The sequence below is a fragment of the Dromiciops gliroides genome, chromosome 4 (assembly GCF_019393635.1).
Source record: "Dromiciops gliroides isolate mDroGli1 chromosome 4, mDroGli1.pri, whole genome shotgun sequence".
In the NCBI taxonomy this organism is placed as follows: Eukaryota; Metazoa; Chordata; class Mammalia; order Microbiotheria; family Microbiotheriidae; genus Dromiciops; species Dromiciops gliroides.
Genome location: NC_057864.1, coordinates 370,027,031 through 370,051,618, shown reverse-complemented (window position 1 = coordinate 370,051,618; position 24,588 = coordinate 370,027,031). Strand labels below are relative to the sequence as shown.

The 24,588-nt window shown below is 35.6% G+C and overlaps 1 protein-coding gene across 1 annotated transcript in view; it reads right to left on the bottom strand.

The window, feature by feature from the left end:
- Nucleotides 1–5,000: 5,000 nt before the first annotated feature.
- Nucleotides 5,001–24,588, bottom strand: part of EYA4 (EYA transcriptional coactivator and phosphatase 4) — a 316,619-nt gene continuing 297,031 nt past the window's right edge. The window contains 6 exon segments of the mRNA XM_044003487.1: nucleotides 5,001–8,536; nucleotides 11,820–11,920; nucleotides 14,611–14,732; nucleotides 21,000–21,114; nucleotides 24,068–24,228; nucleotides 24,337–24,395. Coding sequence (XP_043859422.1) covers nucleotides 8,456–8,536; nucleotides 11,820–11,920; nucleotides 14,611–14,732; nucleotides 21,000–21,114; nucleotides 24,068–24,228; nucleotides 24,337–24,395 — 639 coding nt within the window. The 3' untranslated portion in view covers nucleotides 5,001–8,455.

The following is a 24,588-nucleotide window of genomic DNA, read 5'->3' as shown; positions in this document are numbered from 1 at the left end:
ATAGTAAGAGAAGAAAAGATTGTTGTTATTCAGTCATGTCTGACTCTTTGTGACCCCATTTGGGGTTTTCTTAGCAAAGATATCGAAGTGGTTTATCATTCTCCAGCTCATTTTACAGATGAGGAAACTGAGTCAAATAAGGTCATGTGAACTGCCCAGGGTCACCCAGCTAATAAATGTCTGAGGCCAGATTTGAACTGAGGAAGATAAGTCTGACTCAAGATCTGGCATTCTATTTATTGTACCAACTAGCAACTTCCTAAATTGTCTACCCCTTATGGCCCTCAGATCTTCCTTATCTTTGTTCTTTTTTATGCCCTTTTGCTCAGGCTTTGCCTTACCGTTACTTATAGTTCATTGAAATGGATTTGGATGGCCAGAGCCGCTGCCTTTCACAGCCTTCAGGATTCTACTCTATTTCTTAAATGTGGATTAAATTGTGGGGTGGTGGTGAATGTATTAAGAAATACCTCTATTTGTCTCCAGTATCCCAGTGTAGTCATTCACTCACACATTTCCTGCCTTCCTTGTCCTGTACCTTTGATCACACTATTCTTTATGGTTGAAATCTTCATCCTTGGCTAAGACCTGGGAAAGATCCAGCTTATATCTGAATTCCCAGTAAGAAAAAGACATTTCCCCTCTGAACTCCAATGTTATCTTCTTAGGTGAGAAGATGCAGTGAATAGTCAAGTACTTCTCTCCTGGAGTCCTTAAAGTCTAATTCTTAATCCAGAATCTCAGGAGCTAGGGTTCCAGTAAGTTCTCTTTCCTATCACCCTATTTCTGAGTTTAGAACCCCTGAGCTAGATTAGATGTTTTCTCCTAGTAGTTACTGGTGGACACTAATGTATTTTATTGGCACCCACTGAAGAATTTGTTACTGTAGATCACTATAAAATGGAGTACACTATCATTGGTACAAGTCTCTGCCTTCAAGGAATTTACAATCATTTTGGAGAAATAATATGGATATGCTTTTTATTTACAGATAGATGAAAGATAAGCTTAGAAGAGAGAGCATCAACTTGGCGGAACTAGGGAAATATTTGAGTTGAGGGAGTTTGAGAGGCATCCGGTCAGTGCAAAGACATGAAAACAGGAGATGGAATATCATGTGTGAGAACTAGCAAGCAGGCCAATTCAACAGGACAGACAATAGAAGTTACAAGAGAGGAATGAATTATTTGTAAGAAGATTGGAAAGATAGAGGATAATTTGCACAAGAAATAACCAAAAAGCATTGTAGCAGTGGGAACCCACTCTACCACCTTTGAGAGTCCATTTATTACTAGAAAGAATCCTACCTGAGCCAATGAACAATACTTGTCTTAAGTAACCACCAAACATCTCTTTAATGCTGCCTGCAAATGGCTGACTTTATTTACTGCTTTGTTTCTCTGCTTTTTAAAATCTACTTGATGACAGTTTGCACTTTAATTATGGTTTGCCCAGATGAAGATAATTTTAATTGTGTCTTGATTGAATGTCTTTGGTATAGAGTGTGTGTATGTATGTATATACATGAGGGAGATTAGAGAGAGTCAGAGGACATTTTACTGTGTAGTTAAATTCTACACAGTAAATCCTTAAATTGGATCTGGAAAGCCTTATTTCCAGCCTAGGGACTGAACTAGGCTCACACTTTTCTGCATATCATATATATATATACACACACACACACACACATATACATGTACATACATATATATATCCTCTATATATTAAAGTATTTTAACTTTGCATAGAAAAGAAGTCCACTGAATTTGGAACTATCACCTTAGGGTAAAAAAAATACTCAAACTAAAAATCTATTTCTTGCAGAAAGATCTCCTTGAATAATATTGAATTAAGTTTTCTCCACCCCAGAGGGAGGAGAGTGGGAGGCTGGCACTTCCTGAACTGCCCTCAGTGGGAGGATATGGACATCCTTGGAGAGAGTCAGTCCTAGCCACTCCTCAAAGGAAGACAGGAAAGGTCTTAGGCAAATTGCCCTCCAAAGCGACATCTGCTGGGGACAACTAGAATAGTCTTTTTTTTGTCATTCATTTTCAATAAGCAATGCTCCTCAAAGGAAGATGAAGCAACTTTAAAAAATAATCATCATATAAATCATACAAGAGTAGAACTGTGTCACTTTAACATCTACTTGCTACAGAGTATATTAGAACATGGACTATTAGCAGTGGGTGCTGCATCTTGGAAGATGAGGATCTATATATTGGGGGACAGGGGTCAAGGAAGGAGTCAGCAGCAATAGTTGGTAATATATAAACTTGGGGATTCATTTAGATGGCCTCAAGTCTGTAATCCTAAGATTTCCTTTAATGCTAGTACTTTCCCTCTGTTGAATATCTCTAATTTATCATATAGTCTGTTTGCATATTAGCTTGCTTATTTGATTCTAAGTTCCTTGAAGGCAGGGACTATCTTTTGCCTTTTTGTATCCTTAAGGCTTAGCATAGAGCCTGGCACAGAATTGATGCTTAATAAAAGCTTGTTGGCCAACTAAGAGGAAGTCTAGAGAGTCAAGCAGTTGGTATTTTGAGATATTTCAGCAGATGAGTCATACTCTAACACTTGGGGAGTCTGGTAGCACAAAGTGAGGAGTGGGTAGAGACAAGCAAGGATGTTGCAGAGACCTAGCAGCCAGTAGGAGGACTCATCTATAGGAATTGAGGCTCAGGATAATGAATGTTATTCCTTAGGAAGCCTGGGAGAGGGAAGCTGGTAGGATACTCACCTAAAGGAGTGGGAATAATATGCAGGGAATCAAAACAGGGGCACAAGTACAGAGGGACATGTTAGGGATACCCTCTCACTGGAACAGGGTTCTCAAGTGGGGATATTAGGGTAAGGAGCCAGGATGGTTGGTACATGTACCTGCATAGTTGAATGATCCCTAGAGTAGGAATCAAGAAACCTGCATTCTGGAAGCAGCTCTATCAATGAGCTATGAAACCTTCAGAATGCCACAATATCTCTCTGGGCCTCAGTTTTCTCCTTTGTATGATGAAGATATTAATTAGACTAGGATTCATAGCTAAATGGAATCTTAGAGGTGGTATAATCTAACACCTAGATAAAGGAAAAACTCAAGGGAAGTCAAGTGACTTGTTCAAGGTAATACAGTTAATCAAATCTTAGAACTAACTAGACTTTAAGCATAAGTTCTCTGTTCCCAAACTCCCTCTTGTGCTCCAGTGGTGTTTAATTTAAAAAGAAGTGGTTCCATGAAGGCTACATATTGGCTTAGAAAATCACACACTAACATCTTCTTGGTTGTATTATATTTTTATTTTGTTAAACATATCCCAATTACATTTTAATCTTGTTCCAGTGGCATTAGGGAATTCTGAAGCCACTGGCCAAGAGTTTGACACCTCTGTCTTACTCCATCATTCTGCCTCCCTACATGATATCAAAGGTCTCTTTCAGGATAAGCACTTTATGCTTCTATGAGACACAAACAAATCACACCACATTTAGGCACTACATCTCAGGAAGGACCTTGACAAACTGGAAAAATTTCAGAGGTGGGTATCCAAGTTTGCAAGATCTAGAGCTCCAGAGATGGAAAACATCAAGTTTTTGTTCAAATGTATCATTTTGTTGAATAAATCTCACCATCTTGAAAATAGTCCTTATAAATTAATTAGTTAAAAAAATTTGGATTTTAAAAAAATTGGGGGGGGGGGTCCAATCATGTTTACTCTTCTATTACCCTTCTTCCTGTTAAGGGCTAAAATTCTAGCTAAACTGTCTAAAATATCTAATGAGTGGTCGCCAATAAATTATAAGCTTTAGCAAGAGTTAGACTTTTAAGCATTTATTAAGGAGGATAAGAATTTGGTAAAGAGAGAGAGAAAGGCCTAGATTTCTATCTATTAAAGGGAGAGCACATTTTTAGCTCCCTTCTCCGCCAGCTCCCATTTTTAGCTCCCTTCTCCGTCCTCAGGAAAGAGAGCGAGGCTGAGCGCCAGTCTCTTCCTTCCTCCTCCCACTAGCCCGCATCACTTCCTGATGCCAAAGAAAAGACTCCTGGTCTTGCCCTCAAAGACCTTCACTTCATGGGTGGAACTCTTCTACAGTAAGTCTCCAGCAGGTGGCATTATTCCAATAGTTACATTCCTTAATCCATTACTGCCATTTTTCTAAATGCTCTCTTTCTTTAAGTCTCTTCCAATTGGAAACAGGGGGGTTTTCCACCAGACAGAGTTATAATGGGCATAAAAAGGGAGAAAAGGAAATGAAAGGCACAGATTATTAAAAATTCAATTTATTTAAATCTATGATTGCATTATGTGTTGTGCCAGTATAACTACTAGCACTGTTACCATTTAAATACCATTAAACTTATTTCATTTGGACTTGGATTGGAGCTGATTTGAAATTTTCCTCTGCTTTATCTATAAAAGGAATAGTTTGCCAAAGAAATTAATAGGACAAACACTTCTATAATGTTTAAACTATATATGAGAATAAAGGGGTTTTTTCCAGCTGACTCAGAAATATCCCCCTAGATACAAACAATTTATAGCAAAACATTTTTATTTATTCCTTAAAGGAAATTCTCTAAGAAATTCCATAGGCACAAAGGAAGTATGTGTATATGTGTGTTTGTGGGGGAGAATCTTTTCATGAGGGCAAAAAAGAAAGGAGGATTTTTTAAAAATTCACTTCATTAACCAAATCTAATTATAGCAATGCTATATTTCTCTAAAAATTTATGTACACCTTTTAACTAATTCAGATAGGGGACATGCCTAGTCAGTGTGCATTAATGAGATTTTGCTAGCTATATTTCAATTCATTGCAAATGTCAGATTCCACGATTCAGCTAAAGAGAAAAGAAAATTAGAATATGTCAAGAAACCTATATTCAGTTTATATTGGAAAGGCTCTAGAGATTCCAGTTGTTAAGAGTAATACAAACACACACAATAAACACTTTGCAACATGGGAAGGTGCAGAAAATGACAACATTTCCAAATGTATTTATTGAGAAATAGTAAAGATGTACATATTTTTACAAGCTTTTTAATATTAATTTACATTTTTAAATTATGTAGGCCCCGATATAAACTATACCTTACTAATACATGACAGAGACCCTTGATTTTGATTAGTTATGATTTCCAAAATGCTTCTATTATTGGGAGTCAAAATGCAGCTTTGGCTCATGATGCTTGTTTTCCCTTAGAGAGAGACCAAATTATCATTTTCACTCAGAATGTAGGCTTATCATAAGCAAGTGTGCTGAGAGGGAAGCTAATTCATAGGGGAACATGCTGTGGCTGCTATTTTGAATATTTATTTTGGGAGAGACTATGTTAATCAAATCGGAGTGACATTTGCCACCTATTTCTCTGTGCGTAAAACTTCATGTGTTTCTAAAAGATGTTACCTCTGGCCTTGATTTATACAATTTTACTGGTGCAGGTTAACTTATTTCCATATCCTAAGGTACTGATCACCTATATTTGGTTACTGAAATTATACTCTATTAATATTCTGCAGGTGCAACACTAAACATGGCTATTATTTCTAGTACTGTACAAAGTCCATATTTGTACAGTAGCTGAAAACCCACTTCATTTATAGAATGTCATTCAAAATAGTCATAACAATAAGGCACAATATCCTATACTTAAATAATATGTGGCAACTGCCAACATTTTTTCTTTTTTTTTCTTTTCCTAAGATTAGAAAGAAAGGGAACCTGTGTGTATATGTCTGTGTCTTAGGGTTGGAGGTATTCTTTGCCTATGATCAGAAAGATAAAGTTAATAGTTTAAAACATATTTAAAGTCTGATTTACCAGACTGCAACTCAGTTCTTTTCAATTGCCCTAGAGTAAAACTGGATTGTTGTCCCCCTCATCTTTGGTGATGGCTGCCAGTCTATTTTGAGTGCGGATTCAGTGAATGAGATACATAGGAACCTGAAACTGTAGGTGCCACGAGCTCTCAGTTTCTCTCCCCCTCCAAATGACTTTCCTTTCTGAACCTGCAATTTGGCAACATTAGAATTCCTTTCTCAGTGTGGGGAAGAATACAAGCTTTTGTTGTAGCATTAGGATACTGTCCTTCAGGCATGTCTGTTGAGCAGTTGTGTAAAGTTCTTATAACTAGAGGTCAGTGCGTGAGATCTCTCACATGCTGAGTTGATTGACTTAAATACTGAATAAAATATTTTGACCTTGTTACAACTGTCTCAGGCCAAAGAACTGGTACAAAATTTCCTCAGCTTGGCTATAATAAGGGCTTGTGTGCCAGGGATAAGAATAATACATAATTCAAAGCTTGAGTTCAGGTTTTATAATGGCTTGACAGTCCTATACAAGACTTGGTGATTCCATTTTATCTTTGGCTGTTTTAGACAAAGATTTGGACAAACTTAAAAAGATATTTCTATTATTTATTTATTTATTTAATTTTTTTTGGTGAGGCATTTGGTGTTAAGTGACTTGCCCAGGGTCACACAGCTAGTAAGTGTTAAGGGTCTGAGGCTAGATTTGAACTCAGGTATCTCCTGAATCCAGGGCCGGTGCTCTATCCACTGTGCTACCTAGCTGCCCCAAAAGGATATTTCTAAAAATGATATTTGGGTAGACAGATCAAGTGCCATCATTCTCTAAGTCATAAAAATTTGCTGTTGAAATCTCAAGCTGTTAAAAAAAAGTCATGGACTTCCCATTGGTTAGGTGGAATAATGTAGGTGGCTGGACATTGGACACACCTTTAACAGAGAGCTGTGGCTACAAGAATCACCCAGAGATTTAGATTTTCTAAGATTCTAAAATAAGGACCATTAGGGGGAAAATATCAGAAAGCAACAGGAGAACCTCTACTATATTACCAACCTGGGTCACTCATGAAAAAAGATGCAAGCACACAGGCATAAGTGAGGGGGATTCTCTTTGGACTGTTATAATACCAATAAGAGACAGAATAGGGTAACACACAAGCCTTAAAAGATCAGAAGATAAATGAAAAAAAAATTATAAGAACTGGGTTGACTCTAATAAAATATTATTTCTATAACATTGCCAAGATCAGTGTGACATGTTGATTTATCTGATACTACTCTATGGAAAGCTCACACTGCTTTACTTTCCCTAGAGGGCATTTCTTATTAGAGGTATGTATCTCACTTAAACTATTGGAGACATTCTGTTTGGGGGGAGGGGGAAGAATATAAATTTAACTTTCTTTTCAATTTCAGCTCACTCCATTAACAGGATGAGAAGACCTGTTACTAGGTGACAAATATCGATTTTCATGAGGGTATTTTCCCCTCTGTGACACATATCCCTAATGAATTCAAACTCAAAACAGTGCAAATAACCATGAATATGGCCCTCAGGTTTTCTCATGCAAAAATATAGAGAGGTTGCTCAAGACTTAAACATCCATTTCACTTTCAAAGCAAAGGTCCCCAAAATCATTGCAATCTCCCCCAAACTTTCTACTTATGTTTAGATAAGCTATTATTTTTGTCTCACACTATCAATGGAATTATTCGGAATCCAAATAAAAACACAAACTTTCCTTTCCCTCCGCCCTCCCTTACTTCAACAAATGCATAATTACTATTTGATTTAGTCTTGAGCTCTGATAACTTGAATTTGAAATTTGGTCATGTTGAGAATTATCACAAAGTTTTTTTTTTTCTTTATCTACAGAGTTTTTAAGCAAAGTTACATCTTAACACACAAACACTGTCTTGTCTTGTCTTTAAGGCACAGCACATCAGTATGCACATTCTGTTCGCCAAACTTATAAAAGAGACAATATTATATTCCCATTTCTCCCTCCCTTCCCCCACCCCCCCAAAAAAGAAAGAAAAAAATTGCATCCATTTCCAAAGTCAGCTGCTAATAAAGTCACAGTAAATTATTTTCATCAATAATTTACACAAATTACAGGTCTAGACAGAATTGTCATTATACAGTCTGAGTGCATTTTGATTCAGATTTTCTGGGTTAGGGAGGCTAAAGTCTGATTCAAACCTCAGTGCTGAGAATATATCCCATATTGAGGAATGTTGTTGAACACCACTTTGTTAGACGGGAAATGCTTGTTGCTGCTTTGCCAACATAAGAGTTCCTTGCTAAAGCTGTTTAACTCCAGTTAACTCCAGCTCATTCGGTGTGTACCAGCAACCTCCACAGTTTTATAATTCATTAAAGTGTTGCACAAATAAGACCATAGAGCTTCCTTTCTGTAGCACTAAAGTTTTAACGCCATTCAGCAATCTGAATTCTTCCTTCTGGAATTTTCATTCCAAATATGATTTCATCCTTTAAGACAATTTATATGTGTAAAGCCAGAGGCATTGAATCACACATAAAAATTCAGTGTACTTGAGATATATATATATATATATATGTATATATATATATATAAAACAACAAAAACAAAAAAAACGGATCTCCAACAATAGAACACAGTTACAAATATTCTAGTTCCAATGCTTGATGTAGAGCCAAGAGGTCTGAATGACTTGATATCCTCCAAAAGGGCATGTTGTGCTGTGGTTATTAAAAGGGTGAGGGTGGGGTAGTTGAGGGATGGGGAAGGAGAGGAAAAAGAGATCATCACCATGGTCTAAGCAAATTACCATTGAATATACAGCATGTGAAGTCAGTCAAGTTCCAAGGATGTACTTTAAAGGGAGGATTAAACTTGAAGGATTGGTATTGACAAACTGGCATGATAAACATCATAAGGAAATAGATCTGAACTGGATTATATGGATGACAACATAAGAGAATACCAGAATCCTCTAGGATGTTTTTATTAACATTCATATTTCTTCAGATTATCTAATGACAACTACCAGAACAAGAAAAGCCATGCTTCCCACATAATTGAAACATACTTGTAAGGGTTCATTCATTGATGAGCTAGTTTTAGTCACTCATCAAACTATCTCATTTAGCAAAGGGAAAGAAAATCTCTTTCTATTTTCTGAATAATTATTTTTTTCCCCAGTTGGACAGTTGATATGAAAAGCACCATGTTGAAAAGATACATCGAGTGGCTATTGCCTGTAAAAGACAAAATTTTTACTTAGTTGAAAATAGAGATTTTTAAAAAATTTCATTATATTGGGAAGCTGACAAGAGGAAGATGAACTTTTGCTCACGTCTGTATAGGTGGATAAAATTGTTTTAATTCATTGTGGTGTTTTCCATCTCCATATCTGAGATTTTGTTTTAAACTCAATGGAGAAGCACACTTTGCTAGAAATATTATTAAAATTAATAAGAACTTTTGGACTAGTTCAGTGATTTTCAAAATGAACCCTTTTGGTTTTGTCAAAAAGATTTGCATTTCATGAAGTTCTGGAATTCCATAACACTTATTTCTACTCAGCTCAGATCCATTTGAGACACGCAGAATAGTTTATGATTTTTCTGCACATGCATTTGCAGCTACATCCCAAGAAAAGCATGCAATTCTAGGATCTAGAGAAACCAACCACCTGTATCTCAAAACAGAATTCTAGGCTTTTACCATCACCATTACTATACCTACATAAACAACCATTTGGAAATAGCATTCTAATGAGATTTTTGGTTTATCTTGTCCTATCATGTGCTGTCCCAGCTGCCTAGGTGAAAAGTGCATAATGGAAAGGCTGCTATATTTTGAGACAAAGAATCTTTGACAAGTCAAATCAACTAAGACTTAATGAATGCCTATTGTGTGTCAAGCATACCTATTATGTGCTAAGAATGATGTTCACATCCTGGCTCTGCCATTTACTAATCTATGACCTCAGACAAATCACTTAACCTCTCTCAGATTCATATTTCTCATATATAAAATCAGAAAGAGGGCTTAGATGGTCTCTATGGTCCCTTCAAGCTCTAAATCTACAATTATGACATGAAATGTGCCTACTGTTGGCTAATAATTTTAGGTTTGGGCATTTATCCTAGCACTGTACTCTTGAATTAGGCAATTAATGCAATTGAATTGCATCTGTTTCTCGATCAGTGATTAGGTGAGAATAGAGAAGGCCTTTTTATTTATTTATTTTTTTTTTTTAGTGAGGCAATTGGGGTTAAGTGACTTGCCCAGGGTCACACAGCTAGTAAGTGTTAAGTGTCTGAAGCCGGATTTGAACTCAGGTCCTCCTGACTCCAGGGCCGGTGCTCTATCCACTGCGCCACCTAGCTGCCCCAGAGAAGGCCTTTTTAAACAGTGTCATATAGCAATTAAGAAAGTGGATGTCATCTTAGGCTTCATAAAGAACAGCATAATGTTCAGGACTAAGGAATTGATAATCCTGCTATGCTAAGTCACATTTGGAATATTCTGTTCAGTTCTTGGCACTGCAATTTAGGAAGGACATTGATAATTTGGAAAGTGTCTAATGGAAAATAATCTGGATGGTGAAGGGTCCCAAATTCATGCTAAATAGGATGAAGGGGTATTTATCTTGAATAAATAAGACTTAAGGAGGATATACTAAGCTATCTTTAAGTATTTCAAAGTTTGCCATATTTAAGAAGAAACAGCTTTAATGAGATTAAAGATCATAGACTCAGAGTTCTTGGAGGTCACTTCACTAAACTTCTCATTCTATAGAAGAAGAAATTGAATCCCTGAATCATTAAATGACTTGTCCAAGATTACAGAGATAGAAATAGGGAGTTGATATTCAAACCCAGCTGAGCAAATTGATAATTCAGCATTCTATATCACATGTAGGCAAAATGAAGAACAATGTTTAGAAATTCAAAGGAGCAAATTTGGAATTGTTGTAAGGAAAAACTGCCTAACAATTAAAGCTATCCCACAGTGGGATGGGCTATCTCAGAGTGTAAGGGATTCTCCTCCATTCGAAATCTTTAAATAAAGACTGGTTGATCAGTTGTCAACCACATTGTCTAGGGGCTTCTTGTTCAGATATAAAGTGGAATAGATGGTTTCTGGCATCCCTTCCAACTCTATGATTCTGTACTTCTGGACTTAGAAACATGTGATATGCTAAGTACTCTGGGTTCATTGAACAATTGCTCTTATGATAAATTAAACAGTCTAACCTGAATTCTATATGCTAAAGGTATTCTGGAGATGATAAAAAGAAATATTACATTTTGAGGATATTTACCAAAATTTCCTTTCAGCAAATTTCTTGCTCATTTTCATCATATTTTAAATTCCTTAGAAGCTACAAAGGTCTCATTTATTTAAAAAGGTATTAAAATAAACAGAAGGTAATAAAGTAGATAGATGAGGGAGATGGTGAGAAATGGAGACTCTAAAACTATTCTCTAGATTTAAGGAGGGATGTGAATCTTATTCAATTTTATTTTCTTGTGGATGAGCATTTTTTCCCTTTTGTTCTTGCCTTAGTTAAAAGAAAATTAAAACAAATTTTAAAATAATTTAAGAGTCCTCCCATTTTAAGTAGTGTTCAAGTTAAATGTATATGGTGTGAAAGAAGTTTCCCTCCCTTTCCTATTCAATTTTAGGAAAATCAGCAACTAAAAATGCTAAAATCCAAATGGTTAATTTGAATACAAGTATTAACCTCATGCTCTGGTTTCATCTTTAAATTCAAATCATTTGCCAATCTGCCACTGCACCAAACTACAGGAATGCAAACAAAACAGCTTGCATTGGAAGTATCACACCAACATTTTTGTGAGACAGGTTACCTTTTTTGCTGCCTGTTCTTCTTCTACACCATCCCCAATTACAACATATACTACTTTTCTGCCAAACCTTTGCATTATTCGCTCAAAGCAACTTTCTTTTCCTGGAAGATAAATGAGATAAAGTTCAGAGTGAAGTTACCTGGTTAGCAGCATGCTCCTCATCTCGGCCATCTCCAATCACAACATAAGTTATGTTAGTGCCAAATCTGGACACTATACGCTCAAAACAGCTTTCTTTTCCTGAAAAACAATGCACTGCTTATTCTTTCAGACACTGTTTCAATTTGCAAAAAGACTTGCAAAGGGTTAAGTGAATTTGCTTGAAGATTACTGAGCATTGCTATAGACCTCTGACCTCTGAACATCAATAACACTGCTGAAAGGCAGAAGAACTTGGTTAGGCAGATTATTGGACAATGTTTGGGGGAAAAAAGTTAGGGTTGATTTTGGCATTGTGAGACTTAGCACTACTAGCCTCAAAAATACAAAAGCATGATTATTTTATAATTAATTAAATAATTTAATATTTGTTAGTTGAATTCAAGGGTTCTTAAATACATAAAAAATTAGAGAGTCTGTGTAGTTACATTTTATTTTACTGATCTCTAACTGAAATTTAGCATTTGTTTCAATTATCATTTTTTTAAATTATGAAAGTATTTTATTCAATTATCATTTTTAAAGAACAATATTCTAAGAAAGGGTTCATAGGCTTTGCTAGACTGCCAAAGGGGTTCATGGCACCAAATAGGTTAAGAATGACTGATCTAATTCTAATAGGAATTTGATTTAAATTGTGTTTTAAGAAGAACAGAGTGAATCAAGGAAAAAGGCAAGGGTGTTCACTTGATTAAAAAGAGAAATGCAGTTTGATGGAAATTACCGTGGTCACCAGTTCCTTTCTTTGCAAGAATTGGTAAGTATATCATATTCAGGACAAATGACAACAAATGAGACATAACTAGGCTTATGGTGCCTATAAAACTTCTTGAAACAAATAAAATCTGATTCTGAAATCCAATACTTGTCTTTCCTTGCTCTATTCCAGCTGTCATCTCATAGACAATATGCAACTGCATTTCCTTGTACTCACTGAGTCTTGCTTTTTGTGTACCATTGTGAATATTCATTCATTTTTTTCAAAGATTTCTGAGATCTTTATTTTTTACAATGCTGATATTTGCTTTCATTCCCAAGAACATCAATACTGGATTGCCCATGCATTTGTGACTATGTTTTTGCATGTTCCCCCATTATTTGGTAATTCTAAAATCTATAAAACAATACTACAAAGGCAAAAAATGAAAACAACTTAATTTTTGTATTAATTTGCCTAATAAAATTTTATTCCTTGAAGTGTATATACTAGAATAGAACCATGTGACTTGTCAAAAATCCAAACGAAAATCCTAATAAAAATCTAATATATAATTAGGATTATAGCTTTAGACTCAAAGGATCTTTAGTGCTATCTGACCCAATCCTTTCCTTTTACAGATGAGGAACCTAAATTCTAGAGAGGTTAAATGACTGGCCTAAAGTTACATGGCTGGTGAAAAAAGTAAGATTCGAATCCAAGTCCCTCGACTTCAAAGCTTGTGCTCTTTCCACTGTATGAATCAATTCTACTAAAACAAATATAAATATTTGAATGAACACATTAAGTCAATGAGTACAAGTAATATCTTGCATAAAAGGCATCATTTACTAGTACCAGAGTACAAAATTATTATTTTGAATTCAGTAGCTCTACATTCTTTATTTCCTTTGAAACTCCTTTTCAAAGTAATGGAAGGTTCAGACTATTTGAGATTCACCTACACCAGTGCTTAAAATGGGATTTTATGACATTTCGGTACCCATATTTTTAAAGGCTGGGATGTCTCCAGATTTACCATTGAAACAGCTGCAATTGGGTACTTTTGGTGTCAGGTCCTTTATTTGAACTTTGAAGCACTTGGGGCAGGCAGGTTATTTTTGGTGGAAGATCTTTGGCTCTTGAGCTTCCCTTGTCAGTGTGCCCAGAGCCTAAATTTGTTGACCTTCAGGGCACAGTCCATCTCTCTCATCAGGCGTTTACTTGACAGCTCAATGCATATATGTACTCTCTTCTCTTAACTCTTTCAAAATGGTAGTTGTTTAAGATTTCTTTTGAATGTAAATTAGAAAATATGGTTATTGAAATATATCCATGGCCTCTGTGATGAGAACATACATGTGATTATGTCTATTGGTCATTGCACATAGCACAAATGAAGTTTTCTATCCACTCACGACAGGGGAATATTCCAATTATGTTATTTGATCCTTGTGACTCTTTTTCCTGGAATAAAGAACAGGCTAGTACAATCCATCTGATACTTCCTTGTAATGCTAAAAAGGGACCTGAACTTCAGATTTATATAACTAAACATGTAAGGATCCAGTGTTTAATGTGCGTGCTAATTAATGATTAAATAATATGACCAGAATTGGTACATATTATTTTGTTTTGTTTTGTTTGTGAGACAATTGGGGTTAAGTGACTTGCCCAGGGTCATACGGCTAGTAAGTGTCAAGTGTCTGAGGCCGGATTTGAACTCAGGTCGTCCTGAATCCAGGGCCAGTGCTCTATCTACTGCACTACCGAGCTGCCCTGGTACATATTATTTTGATAATATATACTTTTAAATCAAGTTGTTTTTTTTAATAGGATTTAAAAAAAAACCCAAATCTCTACCCAGTCCAGGCACTTTCCATGTATTAGTGATAGGATAAAAGTATATATTATCAAAAGAGAATTTGGGCATGACCTCCATACAACATGATTTGGGGCATTCATAAATGTCATTAACTAATAAGCAAAACTTGATAAGAGAAAAAAATGATAAAAACACAAAATCTCACAAAAATACAATCATATTTCTTGTAACATTAAAAAAAATGCTTACCTATTTTAGTTGCACTATAAATATTTTCAATAGGAAAAGCACCTCCCAAACTATATAGTAGGACCTTTGCAAGTGCTGGGATAAGCTGAGTTGTTGTTACCAAGACGTTTACACAGTTACTCCTGAGAGGGAAAAAATGTTTTGTTTGTTTTAATACTAATTAGAGTACACACACACACTTATGCATATGTGTGCATTATATTGCACATTAAAAATATGAAGATTCAGATGATAATATCAGAACAAATAAATATAATTTCTAATACCTTCTATTTCTATATTTTAAACCTTATGAAGTGCTTTCTCCCCCCTCCAAACCTAGTAAAGTAGGTCACGTAAATATTATTATCCTTATTTTATAAATAAGAGAAATATAGTGTACTAGAGGTCAGAGGACTTGCTCACTGTCAGACATTTCGTTCTGTAATTCTCATAACCTGCATGGCAGGCAACCATGCCTCATGACTCTAAATCTCATACTCTCTCTACTTACATTGCCTCACTGATTGTGGTAACAGAAATAATCCTTGTCTCTCAAAATTTCATTATAAGGGGCTAAGGTCAAGTTGGACATAATCACAAATCAAATGGACACAAAGAACCACCTGATTTCATTGGTAATTCACTGCCCATCTCTGAACCCTGTGGCAAAACCATAACTCTTACCTACCGATTAACTCCTCAAATCTGTAGAGCTGGAAGAGCAGATAAGAATATAGGGTCCGAATGAGGATAAAAGGGTTCTTGGGTCCCATATTGTAGCTTGTCAGTTTGGATACACATTGCTCTTAATGGCAACAGGGTTGATGGGAAGTATAGTTTTTTCCTAGCTGGAATGAGGAACTGACATCATAGGAGGTAAGAGCTACACACAGAACAGAAGAAACCTGGGAAGGAAAGGAGCTGGGCCTGGGGTGAACTAGTAGTGGATTAATTGCAGGTAAAAGTTTTTGCAACCCTAAACTTAATATATTTGTGAACAGGCTCAGCCTTACTTAGATCACTGACTCAATGTGACTTGCCTAGACAGAGTTTTGCAGTTTCCTTGACTATGCCTGCCCGTCCAGTTCTGGTAAATGGTGAATTTATACACTTCCTTCTTCTCCCCTGCTTCATTGCTATCTGGTAAAGTGGCATTACTCACTCGTGGGTAAAGCTTCCCGTTTCCTTAAACTTTCTTTATTTGCTATCTATACTTTTATAGTGAGTTTTGTCTCCAGTTAAATAAGTTGATTCTATTGTATTTGGTTTGTATTTTATTTTGCTGTAAAGAAATGGACCACACAGAGGCAAAAAAATACAAAAGTGAAGCCATGAGACCAATTATTCGGCTCTTTCTAATGAGAAAGAGAAGGAACTTCAACATCAAGAAGGTCCTTGAGGGGGTAGTTAATGAAGCAGATATGTCTAACTCTTCTAGAAAGGGCTTGGGGAATCTCAAAGTTCTTCATAGATAGAGGGACTTTCTACCATATAAAAAGTACTTTTGAAAAAAAAATTGACTTTTGAAAACACGAATCTTAATTTTTTTCCTGGACAACTAAAATATGTTTTTAGGTCCTGGAGAAAGAATGTAAAAAAGCAAGTATAAGAAATAAATGCCAACTATGGATTCAAGAAAGAATTAGCCTTGGGTGTAGAAAAGTGTAGGCACAGATAAGTGATTTGTTCAGCAGAGAGACAAAGAGACAGCCCTGTAAAGACACTCAGAAGACAAAGATACATTGGGACCTGAAGTGTCAGAATCACTGGCACTTGAACATAGCCATGATCTCCTTTGGCCATATGTGCATATTACTACTAGTATTCTCTGTATATGTGCTTATTCTTATCACTGGTACTTTATGTATTTTTGGAAAAGTATATCAGAGGCTTATTGGAGGAAGGGTTTATAGTAATTGATCTTACCATGCCAAATTAATAAATGGTTTTGCTTTTGGTTGTGTCCACTGGCTCAGTATTTCAGGTAAATGTGGGGGCTTATGAGCTATACTTTTAGGAGTGCAAACACACAGAATACCTCAAATCTGGGGTACCTAATTTGCAACCTTCAGCTTTTGAGTTGAAAGGCTCCCAGAGAGAATGCTAATCAACATTCTTAACATGTAAAAACTATCCAACCTGTTCCTGGATACTTTCAATGACAGTGAATATTAGGCAGCCTATTCTGCTTTTGAATAGCTGGGATTATTAGAAAATCCTCTCATATTTTTTAATGCATTTTATTGATCTCTTTTGTTTTTACATCAACTAAATACAACCTCCCTAGATTCTTCCTTCTTCCACCTACCAGAGAGCCACCCCTTCTAATAAAAGGGTTTTTTTAATAAAAAAAAGGAAGAGAAAAAAATCTTAAAAATTAGTTGATACATCCAAAAATTTCTGATATGCATTTTTCTCCTTATGTTTATCCTAAATCTGACATTATCTAATTTCTAACAACCACTACAACTTTTGTCTTCAGGGGCTGGGGTGGGGAGTTGGTGAGTAAAATCAGTTCCCTCTTCCATATAATTGAAGCCCTATTCACAAAATCATAAGATCTCAGAGTTAGAATAAACTTAAGACATTATCTAACATAACTCACACTGAGCAAGGATTGATTTCCTTTGCAGAATCTTTTGAAAAGTCCATGTTCTGCTTGAACATCAACTATAAGGTGACTCACGAATCTCCCAAGGCAGTTGGATAATTTTCCTTTTACACACCTTGAGTTCCTGGGAAGTTTTTCCTCAGATTTGTCTTAAATCTGTTTCCCTATAACTTTTGCCTAATATAACTGTTTCTTGGGCCCCCCCAAAAATTCTAATAACTTTACTTTACGATGGCTCTTCAACTACTTCAAGACAATTATCAAATTCTCCTATTGCTCTTCTTTCATAAGCTAAATAGCAATTATTCCTTTAGCTGATCCTGAAATAGCCTGGCTTCCAGGCTTCTTAGAATCCTGGTTATCCTATGCTGATGATCCTATCTTCTGAACTTATCCATGCTCACCTTTTTTTTTTCTTTTTGGCAGGGCAATGAGGGTTAAGTGACTAGCCCAAGGCCACACAGCTAATAAGTGTCAGGTGTCTGAGGCCAGATTTGAACTCAGGTCCTCCTGAATCCAGGGTCAATGCTTTATCCACTCCACTACCTAGCTGCCCCCATCCATGCCCTTTTAAAATAATATCATACCTAGAAATGAACACTATTCCAGAAGTGGTCTGACCAAGGCAGATTGATGAGGGCCTGCCTATATTCACTTTTTCAGTTTCTAAGTAATTCCCTCAACTCAGAATAGAAGAAAATTTCAGAGTGGGAAACAACCTTAGAGATCATTTAATCCAAGTCTTTTTTAGAACAAAAATCCATGCTACAACACACCTGACGAAGGGGCTTCTAGCCTTTGCTTAAAAACCGCTAATGAGAAATGCCACTACATTTTGAGTTAGTCTATTTAATTTCTGGATAGTTTTAGTTTTTCTTCACACAACCCCCTCCCCCCCACCTGGCATGGAATCAAAATCCATGTCTCTGAAGCTTTTTTTCATGTTGCTCCTGATTTTGACATCTAGAATTCCTTCAGTCCTCCTTCATATTGCATGATTTTAAGATTTAACACCACTGAGGTTGTCTTCCTTTGGATACATTGAAGTTTGTTAATACCTTTTTTGAAATGTAGTCTGCAGTACTCTAGATGTGGTCTGAAAGGAGCTCCCTTCATACTAGATACTATGTTTCTTCATTAATGCAGGCTAAAATGACACTAACTTTAATGACAACCACATGATATTGTTGATTCACAGTGAAATTTCAATAAATTCGAACCCCATTGGTCTTTTCACTGGATTATTATTAAGGCAGGTCTCTACAATATCATTGATTTTTTGAATACAAAGCTAGGACTTATGTTTCCCCTGATTTAATTTCATCTCACTAGTTTGTATCCACTGTATTAGCCTGTGAAAATATTTTTATCTTGAAAACAGAAACATTTGCTAGCTATTCCACCTGGTCTTGTAGCATCAGTCGATTGCATAAAACTTGCCATTTTTGCTTTCACTCAAGTCACTGATAATAATGGTAAACTTGGGTAAGACCCAAGTATAGAACCCTGAAGTAGCTAAGTATCAATCCATCAACCCAATGGGTGTAATTGTTCAACTGATATGAACCCATACAACAATGTGATCATTTAGCCCTCATTTTTTTTTTATGTTGTCCACAAAGTTACATGGAAATGTCTTCCAAAGTAGTCATTTCCATTTCAGACAGTTAGGAAATCATACCTAACACCAAGCCTGGATTTGTCATTTTGCAATTTCCACTCATTGTTCCTGGCTATGCTTATGGGGCTAAACTTTTCCACACAGATAAAGCCATTCAAATATTTGAACAGAGCTACCCTGTCCCTCCTGAGGTTTTTTTTTTCTTTTACAAGCAAAATGTCTTATTCCTATAACCTGTCATTATATAGCATTAACTCTAGGCCCTTTGCCATTCTGGATGGCCTCCTCTACATTCACTAGAGCTTACCCATATCCCAAAACTGTAGTACCAGAACTGAACACAATACTCCAGATGAAGCCTGATGAGGGGAAGATAGAGAAAGAGAAGCAGTGCCTTATTTCTTGAAGCTATGCCTCTCTTATAACATTAAGTATATTTATCTATTTATTTATTTTTGGTTACTACATAATATTTTCTCATTGAGCTTTCAGTTTACTAAAAGAATCCTGGATCGTTTTTTTTTTTTTCCAGACAAACTGCTATCTTTTTCCTTTCCTACCCTGTTTTTGAAAAGGTGATCTTTAAAAAATCTTTGGTGCCCAAGTGTACATCTTTATATATCTCTATTGAATGTAAATATAACTGACAGCCCCATGTCCTAGCCCTTCAGTTCAGTAGATCCTGACTGCCATCCAGTGTGTTCACTCTTCAAATCTGGTGAACATGCCTCTTTCCAAGTCATTGACAACAATGTTGAACAGGACAGGGCCTGAAACAATACAATGTACCATTATACTCAATGATTTTTCTTTGAGTTTAGTCATCTAACCATACAACTGAAACTCCATTTTAAAGAAGAGTCCAGGCCAAATAATGTTCACTCCTTTTTTTCTCTCTGGCCCCTGCTCCTGGCTCTCTAGACTTCTTTCTCCACCATGTCCTTGCACAAACCCTTTCCTTTCTTCCCAACTCCCTTCGACTTCCTTTTACCCTTAGAAGGTAAGCTTTCATTTATTTGTTTATTTATCTATTAAGGTAATAAATAATTTTATTTATAGTTTTGGGTTCCAATTTTTATTCCTCCTTCCCCCCTCCCTGAGGTGGCAAGAAATCAAATAAAGGTTATACATGTGAAATTATGTAGAACATTACCATATTAGTCATTTTGTATAAGAAAACTTGAATAAAAGGGAAAAAATGAAAGAAAGTGAAAAATAGCCTACAAATTTTCTGTGTTCAATCAATATCAGTTCTTTCTTTGGAGGTGGATATTATGCTTCATTGATAGTCCTTTGGGATTGTCTTGGATCATTGTATTGTTGAGAATAGTTAAGGCTTTCACAGTTCTTCATCAAACAATATTGCTGTCTCTGTGTACAATGTTCTCTTGAGGGCAGGGACTATAGTATTTTTTTAAGTTTCTATGAGTATTCTCAGTGATTAGCAAAGTATTTGGCATAAAGTAAGAGTTTATTCCTTGTTGACTTCAATACACATCTTTCCATCTTCTCCATATGAATTATACGAGATAATTTATTAGTAGGCAAACTAAATCTACTGCATTCATCTCATCTACCAGTTTAGTAACCCTGTCAAGAAAAGGAAATAACGTTTCAAAACAAATGATCTATTTTGATGAAACTATGCTTGGTCTTTTTAATAACTGTTCACCTTTCTAAGTGTTTACCAACTATCTCATTTAACCATTTTGGGCCTTAGATTCTTGATCTGTATAAGTAAAGGAGTTAAACTAGATCAAAGGGTTCTTAAAGTGAGGCCCTAGGACCCTTTGCGGTCCCCAGGCCCTTATCAAGAGCTCCATCATGTAAAAACTATTTTTGGAACAATATTAAGACATTTTAATTTCAAATACAGTAAGTAGTGACATATTTAATGCACATAAACAAAAGATCTTTGGAGGGCTATGAATCATTTTTAAGAGTGTAAAGAGGTTCTGAGACAAAAAGGACAATTTATGGACTAAGTGGTGACTACAGTCCTCCTATATTGAACAAATTATATGATTTTGTTAGTGAGGGCTAGCTATCCCTCTAGGAAACTGAAATATTAAGATAAACTGACTATGATGACTTTTTTTTTGATCTGTCTTACTGGCATTATTTCTCAAATGAATTAAAATGTTAATTGTGTCAGTGACAAATCAAATAACTTACCTAGTACTAATAATTGATAGGGATTTAAGTGCATTTGTCAGCCAGGAGTCTGTTAGACCTTCAATCTCCGCTCTTAATTGCAGCCATGCATCTCTCTTAGCTGGGCCAAGGAGTCCTGTAACACCAAGTAAGGCAAAAGGTAAAATATAATGATTTACTAGGAATTCTCTAGTTAAAAGTCTGGATTTATTCTACTTTGCTATGAATTAGAATGAGAGGAAAACCCTGGATGTTTTCCCTGCTTCAAGCTTCTTCTTGCTCCAATCCATCCTCCACAGCTGCCAGAATGAACTCCCTCTATACCTACCTACCTACCTACCTACCTACTTACCTACCTACCTAGGTTTATGTGCAAGTTCTAGGTGGAGCTGTGGGGTTGAGTGTTGGACTTGGAGTCAGGAAGGCCTGAGTTTAAATCTAGTCTTAGAGACAATTACCTATGTACTGTTGCTGTTCAGTCATTTCAGTCATGTCTGACTCTTTTGTGCCCCTTTGTGGGGAATGCTTGGCAAAAATACTGGAGTGGTTTGTCATTTCCTTCTCCAAGCAGGGAACACTTTGAGTTTACATGCATTGGAATTGTAAGGGATGACCAATCTAGCTTAAATGAGCTGCTCATTACCAGAGTTGTGGCACCTATCTTTTCTCCTTCCCTCTCTTCCTCTGTGTTTTTGAACTTGTTATTTTCAATGACTGGAATGTTTTCTCTCTTCACTTTCACAAGACTCAGGACAAGTGTTCCTTTTCATATGAGCTTTTTCCTGATTCCACTAGTTGCTAGTGCCTTTCCCCACCAAGTATAAGAATCATATATATTTTGTATTCATCTATATGTAGGTCCTTTCCTCTGTCTCTCCCTTCTTCCTCCCTCCCTTCCTCCCTTCTTTCCTGTGCTAAACTGTTGTTTCATTCTGAATAGGCAGAGTTAAAATTAGGATCTGAAGTACTGAAATATATAAAACTAATACCTCATATTTCCATGGTGCTTTGGAATTTTCAAAGTATATATATATATATGTATATACACACTTGCATATATGTGTATGTACATTGGTAGAGGATGGAGCAATAACTTTATTATGATAGGGAACTCTCAATGAAGAAACTTTTTCTTAAGACAATTCAGTATCTCATAAGCAATATATAGCCTTAAAAGTTTGCCTGGAAGTACTGAGAGGTTCATTGACTTGCCTTGGGTTACTCAGCCAGGAAATGTCAGAGATATGACTTGAACAGCTCTTTATCCATTATGCCATGCTGTCCTTATAAGGATGATACTAATCTTTAAGTCTATAGGAAAGCTATTTTTCTTTATATTTTATTTCAGACCATGACAATCTAAAATTGATTCTTCAGACAGAGTCTTTACTGACTAAGTTTTAATATCTGGCTAAATTCACTTGACCTCCCTCAGTAAAAGGACTCTCACACTCCTGTCTTTCATGGTTATGCTGCAGCTGTAAAAAAGAGGAGACAAATGATTACCTTATGAGATTTTTTTTTAAAGAGGACCCTCATGAAATGTATTAGAATGCAATCTATCTTTGTAATCATTTATTTCTGTAAGGGAGATTTGGTTTCAGTTATTGCATGCAAATTTGGAATGGAATCTAGAAAGATTTAGGTCTATTTACTTTTACAAATTTTAAAGAGAAGTAATGTACTATTTATTGTTCCTTTAAAATATTTGTGTTCTTTTATGTCTTTACAGATGATAAAATTTCTATTTTTTACTCCTGTATTCTGTTTTGTATCCATGATACTTAAAACAATAAGATAAAGTATTTTTACCTTTTGGAGAAGCTTTACATAAGTTAATAATGAACCAAGGTTAGGCTAAGAGTAGTAAGAATTTGGGGCAGCTAAGTGGCTTTTGCCCTGGATTCAGGAGGACCTGAGTTCCAATCTGGCCTTAGACACTTGACACTTACTAGCTGTGTGACCCTGGGCAAGTCACATAACCCTTATTGCCCCTCAAAAACAAACAAAAAACACAAACAAAAAAATAATAGTAAGAATTTAAGTTTCAGGAAGTGAACTCATACCCAATTCTTGAAATATCTATAATATTTTGATGGTGGGCTGTATTATCTGGAGTAGACCCTAAATTATTGAATGTATTCTTTTACTTCTTTTCTTTTATTCCTTGTAAAATTTTTATTTTAAAAATAGTAATCAATTAAGTTTCTATGAATAAAAGGAGTTTAAATTGGAATATTAAGAGAGTCCATAGAGAATCATCTAAAATCACAGGAAATTCTTTTCTTTTTACTCTCTTTTTTTCTTTTCTTTTACTCTTTGTAAAATTTTTATTTTAAAATTAATAACCTTAATTAAGTCTCTATGAATAGGAGTGGTTTAAAATTGGAATATTAATGGGGTCCCTTGAGAATCATCTAAAATCATAGGAAGTTGATATTTTTCTCTTTTAGAGTATATAAAAAAGCAAAAACCCTTGAACATGATATGCTAATCTTTTTCTCCCCCTTCTTTCATGAAATCTTCCCACTGGTCCAGGCTACCAAAGTTAAAAATTATGCTCTTATGCTCAATACACCTGGAGAGCCAATTCAAGGAGAGCTCTTTATAGTCCTTATTGTTAATTGTTTTAATTAAACACCTTATTTAGTAAAGAGAAAACCTTACAGAAATCCTCTTGATGGAGCTACTCATTCACAGGTGACTTTCTTTTATGCAAAATTGTCATCAACTCTAAAAATTTTAAATGTAGGTTCATAGCATTTCAAACTTAAAATATTGCAATTTCTTTAGTATCACTGGAACACAACTAGTGTCTGAGATTTTACCATTTCCTCAGGGAAGGAGTTCTTAACCTAAAGTATGCAATTGTTTTAAATTTATATTTGTATCTCTATCTGTCTTTTTGTCTATCTATCATCTATCTATTATCTATCTAATTTTACGTCTTTGAAAACATTATTCTGAGAAGGGGTCCAAAGACTTCAGCAGAGTTCTGAAGAGATCCATGACAGAAAAAAAAAAAAAATCTTAAGATCATCTGCCTTAGGGCATCTTTACACAATGAGGCAAACAATAAACACACATACCTCCTACATTGTTCTTGTAGGTATTATATAATTCTTTTACTCTTCTGTAACGAAAAGCCAGCTTCCTCATCCAGTCAACCCCTCCTCTTACACCTGTTGGCAAACAAAGGTTTGCACTACTTGCAGCTGCATGGAAGCCATCAGTTGCAAAACTGTAGGTACTGCAACACCCAAAATACATTAAAAATAAATAAAAGAAATAATTACATTTGCAAATCTCATTTCTTCAATTTCTATAGGAAATAGCAATACTGAAAAGTATGGCTCACCTTAAATCTTGACCATTATCATCAGAAGAAACATCATCTATATGAACTTGATCACACTCCTGTCAAAGACATTAAAAAAGTTATTTGTTTTTCAAAGAATGCAATATTCCAACATATTTCTCTTTTTCCTACTCTTTAAAGTGTGTGTGTGTGTGTGTGTGCGTGTGTGTAAAAGCCTATGTAATTTTTCACACTGAACAAGTAACTAAGGCCAGAAGATGGCAGTATTGACACAGTGACATTTGTCTCAAA